Here is a 4,943-nt window from a genome sequence, read left to right as displayed (position 1 = left end):
GGCAACCACAAGCTCCATCGCCGGCGGCCAAGCGCTCCCTCGCCGGCCGCCATGGCTGCCTGCAGCCATGCCCGGATTCTACCGCATATACAAGTGTTGCAACCGTCACCTAGAAAAGCTTCAACAGCTGTTGAAAAAAGCTTCAACCATAGACATAGAAAGCTTCAATGGCACTGCACAACAAGGGAAAACTGCAACCATTGTTGGATTTTACTACTACCGGCCACTGTTCAAAATATCGGCCGATATACCGATAAATCGGCCGATTTATCGCTTATTGGGGTCTAACCGGTAAGATAAACGCATATCCCCTGAGTTTATCGGTCTGGCCGATTTATCGGCTGTCAGAGCGATTTATCGGCTGTCAAAGCGATTTTGGCCAGTAAGTCCAGGGGGCCCACCTGTCTGAAATCACAAAAAAATCTCCTGTAGCGCACCGCCTTCCTCATAACCCTCGCGCGGGACACATCCCTCCCGAGTCCCGATAGGGTTTGGCGTTTGGACTTCGCGAGCAGCCGCTCCCCGCGATTCACCACGCCGCCGCCACCATGGTCTCCTCCAGCGGCCGGACCTAGCTCGCCCGCCCTCACCTTGTCCCCCTATCTAGCACCGCCCCGCACCTCGTCGGCTCGTCCCCGTCTCCAGCACCGCCCCGCACCTCGTGCCTCATCTCATCCCCGTCTCCAGCACCGGCCGGCCGCGCCCAGTCCTTGAGGATTTCACACAGCGGCGCCCCGTCCTTGAGGCTTCCACATGGCGGCGCCTAGGAGCAGGACGTCTGGAGTAGCTCCCCGCCCACACCCCTCCCCAGGATCCAGCAGCGGCGTGCCTCAACCCCCCGCCAACCCTTCATCCAAGATCGAGAGCAGCAGAAGCTCCACACGCCATGGCATGGATTCTTCTCATTCCCGATTCTATTCTCTGGAGAAGTAGTGATGCATGCTTGTTGATTTATTTTGGTTGAGTTGAGTTATGTAGATGGCTGATTGTATTAGGAAGATTTTAATTATATTAGTCAATTATTGCTTCATTAGTAAACTATGTAGATGGCTGATACATGGTCTTTTCCTTTATTTATGTAGATGCTGATGTATGGTTGTTTCCTTTTATTTATGTAGATGGCTGGTTCAGGTTCATCTCAAGTTGCAAGTTCATCACTTAAGAGGAAGTCGGATGACATGGCTTGGGAGTTTGCCGAGTTGATTGATCCTAGTGATCCACAAAGGCTCAAGTGCAAGCTTTGTGGAAAAGTTATGTCGGGAGGGGTCACTAGGATGAAGGAGCACATTGGGCAGATCAAAGGCGCTGTGACCAGCTGTATGAAAGCTACACAAGATCAGATTACTCGAGCTTTTGCATCACACGAGGCACCTTGGCAAAGCAAAAGCGTGAAGAAGAAGTTAAAGCTGCAGTCACCATAGAGGTCAACGAGGATGATCAAGAACAACTGAATGAAGTTGGTGAAGGTACTCCAAAGAAGGGGGCAATGGATCAATATCTTGCACCAATTGATCCTTCGATCCCGTTGAAATCTAAAAAACAACAGACTATAAATGATAGTGTTGATAAGGAAAGAAGCTACAAAGTTGGGCAATATTTGGCTAGATGGATGTACAAGAAAATGTACCCTTCAATGCTATCAATGATGATGATTTCAAATAGTTTTGTGAGGCTCTTGGTCGCTATGGTCCTGATTGGAAGCAACTCTCGCAATATATGATCAGGGAGAAGATGTTGGTTCAGGAGGTGGAAAGGACTAGGGATTTGTTGAAGCCACATGAGGTCGAGAGGGCGGATACGGGGTGCTCTGTCATGACTGGTGCTTGGACGGACAAGAAAAGGAGGAGCATCATGAACTTGTGCGTGCATTGCAAGTTGGGGACCGTCTATCTTGGATCAAAGGAGGCTTCGGCTGATGCACATACAAGTCTATACATTTTCAATTATGTGGATGAATGCATTGAGAAAATAGGTATGAATCATCTTCAACTTGATCTCATTCGTTTCTTTTCAAGTTTATTACTTGCTGAATTTTAGTACTTGCTTATTACTTGCTGAAAATTACTTATTGTGTTTTGTAGGTGCTGAAAATGTTGTGCAAGTAGTCATGGATAATGCTTCAAACAACATGGGAGCAAAGGTGATGTTGAAAGATAAAAGGCCCAAGTTATTTTGGACCTCGTGTGCAACTCACACCATCAACTTGATGGTAGAAGAGGTTGCAAAGTTGAAGCATTTTGGTTCTACAATAACCAAAGCCAAAGAAATGACTACTTTCCTTTATGCATATCATACTACATTGGCCTTGATGAGGTCCTATACAAAAAAGAGAGACATTGTTAGACCGGGGGTGACTAGATTTGCTTCGGCATTTCTTACCTTGCAAAGTCTTGATGCTAAGAGGAAGCAACTAAAGGAAATGTGTTGTAGTGATACTTGGGAAGGATGCAAGCACACAAGAACAAAGAAAGGGAAGGTGGCTCATGCCGCAATAATGAGTAGGGCATTTTGGAAAAATGTGTCTCTTTGCATTAAGGTATTGTTTACTAAACTTCAAATTGTGCTTGTGTAGGTTGGAATGCATGTGTATATGTTAAATACTAATGTTGTGCACTTGTGCTTGGGTATGTTGGAAACTTGGAATGGAAGGTTTTTGAGCCATTGGTGAAGATACTTCGGTTGGCTAATGGCGATGGACAGTCCATGGCCTCTATGTATGGAGAAATAATAGAGGCAAAGAAGGCAATATTGGTTTCGGTTGATAATTCGGACAAGGACTATAAGGCGATCACAACGGCCATGGAGAGCAAGATGAATGGGAGGCTAGATACCCCATTGCACATGGCTGCATATGCCTTGAATCCATATTATAGTTATGCTACCACAAGCATCTTTACCGATGTGGAAGTCATGTCCGGCTTGATGGAAGTTATTGAGCAATTTTATCTCGATGATGATGAGAAGCAAAACAAAGTGCTTAACATTGACTTGCCCAAATTTAAAAAGAAGGAAGGCATGTTTTGGAAGGTGGCTGCCACCAAAGCAATTAGCAATGCAAATTTCAATGCCGGTAAGCTTGTCCCCAAGATAATATTGTCATATTGCAATTCTGAATTTTTTGGGCTGATGCATAATACTTTGTATTTTTCCTTGAAATGTAGGGGAGTGGTGGGCAACTTATGGACTACAAACTCCTACATTGATGCACATTGCTTTGAGGATACTCAACTTGACCACAAGTTCATCCGGATGTGAAAGAAATTGGAGTGTTTTTGAACAAGTAAGTCTCAACTTGCAAATACTCAAATCTGATCTGTATATTATTTTTGACAAAATGTAAATCACTAAGCTTCATTTCACAATTTTTAGGTGGATGCAAAGAGGAGAAATAAACTAGACGTGCATCGTAGGGACGATCTAGTTTATATTCAATTCAATGGAAGAATGATAGACAAGAGGAAGAAGTACTCCTCATCTTGTGATGTTCTTCTTGGTGAAGATGCTTCCATGGCACAAGATTGGATATGTGAAGGTGCTTACGTTGATGCTGCGGAGGAGGTTGATGCGGAGGAGGTTGATGCAATGGGAGCTTCCGAGTTTGTTGAGCTACGTACAAGTGCAAGAGTGAGAGAACTTCATGAAGTGAAAGAATTTGTTTCCGATGGGGAAGAATCTGATCACGGGCTTGTCAATGAGGATGACATAGACTTTGAGTCCGATGATGATGGGGTGATACAAGGTGCCAATGAAGATGAGGAGGGAGACCCGATGGAGCCTTAATGGGGCTTCAAGCCTTCAATGCTTTGCACTATGTGTGCTTTTTTATGTTTGCTAGCTATTTATTTCAGTTGTGACTTGTGAGAGAACTATGAACCACTATGCGTGATGTTTGCTAGTTTCCTATTTTGCTTTGTCATGCAATGATGCAACTATGCAAAGCTATGGTTATTTATGACCTTACTATGTAATATGTATTGCTGGACTATGTTTATTTCTCATTGTTTGTCATGTGTGTGCACCTACATTTTGCAATTTACTTGATTTTTGAAGGCTTGGAGCACAACTGATGGTACATGGTCATGTATGTCCTTGTGCGTGTGTGCGTGTGTGTACTGTTTAATATACTAATATATCATTTTTAAGGCTTGGAGCACAACGTGATGGTTGATGGTCATGTATGTATGTGCTTGTGTATGTGTGCACTGTGTAATATATTAATATAGCATATTTTTTAAGGCTTAGAGGACAATTTATTTGTCATGTCTGTGTAATATTATGGCATATTTTAAATTATTTTGGTTGGGAAAACCAGAGATTTTTTTAAAAAACTTGCCGATAAATGGTCGACCGATAAAAACGATAAATCGGCCGATAAGCCAATTTATCTCTTCTCTTGGGTCGACCGAGAAGTTAACGAGAAGCGATATCCCGAACAGTGCTACCGGCAAAGCTTTTTGCTACATCCATCAGGCAGAGTTGCGACCTCGCGAAGGACGACAATGATTTTTTTGCTACAACCGTAGCAGGATTTTGCTACTACCGTTGGAGGTTTTTGCTACATCCACGTAAGGCGGAGCTGCGACCTCGCGAAGGCGGCGACGGCGTTTTTGCTGCACTCGTAGTTTGATTTTGCTACTACCAGTGAAATTTTTTGCTACATCCATTGAGCTACAACGGGTCAGAAGCTACAACCATTGTGGAAAAAAGCTACAACGGGTGAAACAAAAAGCTTCAACCGCCTGCAGGCGCCGCGTGCTGCACGGGGATGCTTCAACCATCTACAGAAAAGCTGTTAACAGCACTCGACGAAGCTACAAGCAGCGATGGAAATTGCTACAGGCGTCATTCTTTCTTGCAGGGACAAGAGAGAAGCAGATGTTACAACCGGTGCACATCGGAGCTACAACCGTCAACCCAAAATGCTACGACCGATGTCATTTTTT

The 4,943-nt window shown here is 44.2% G+C and overlaps 1 protein-coding gene across 1 annotated transcript; it reads left to right on the top strand.

The window, feature by feature from the left end:
- The first annotated feature begins 2,703 nt into the window (after positions 1-2,703).
- On the top strand, positions 2,704-3,780 carry LOC119315962. Its single transcript, XM_037590386.1, has 3 exons — positions 2,704-3,070; positions 3,162-3,280; positions 3,370-3,780. Exons 1-3 carry the CDS (start codon positions 2,704-2,706, stop codon positions 3,778-3,780), a joined length of 897 nt encoding a protein of 298 aa, XP_037446283.1.
- The last annotated feature ends 1,163 nt before the right edge of the window (positions 3,781-4,943 follow it).

Source organism: Triticum dicoccoides, chromosome 6A (assembly GCF_002162155.2).
Source record: "Triticum dicoccoides isolate Atlit2015 ecotype Zavitan chromosome 6A, WEW_v2.0, whole genome shotgun sequence".
In the NCBI taxonomy this organism is placed as follows: domain Eukaryota; kingdom Viridiplantae; phylum Streptophyta; class Magnoliopsida; order Poales; family Poaceae; genus Triticum; species Triticum dicoccoides.
The sequence above is the reverse complement of the archived record's forward strand: the minus strand, read 5'-3'. Positions and strand labels throughout refer to the sequence as shown.

What these genes read in the sequence shown, in the direction of transcription:
- LOC119315962 (XM_037590386.1), top strand. Translation starts at nt 2,704, where the DNA reads ATGGCCTCTATGTATGGAGAAATAATAGAGGCAAAGAAGGCAATATTG. An exon ending in CAATGCAAATTTCAATGCCG is followed by an intron (nt 3,071 to 3,161) that starts GTAAGCTTGTCC and finishes CTTGAAATGTAG; the next exon opens with GGGAGTGGTGGGCAACTTAT. An exon ending in ATTGGAGTGTTTTTGAACAA is followed by an intron (nt 3,281 to 3,369) that starts GTAAGTCTCAAC and finishes CACAATTTTTAG; the next exon opens with GTGGATGCAAAGAGGAGAAA.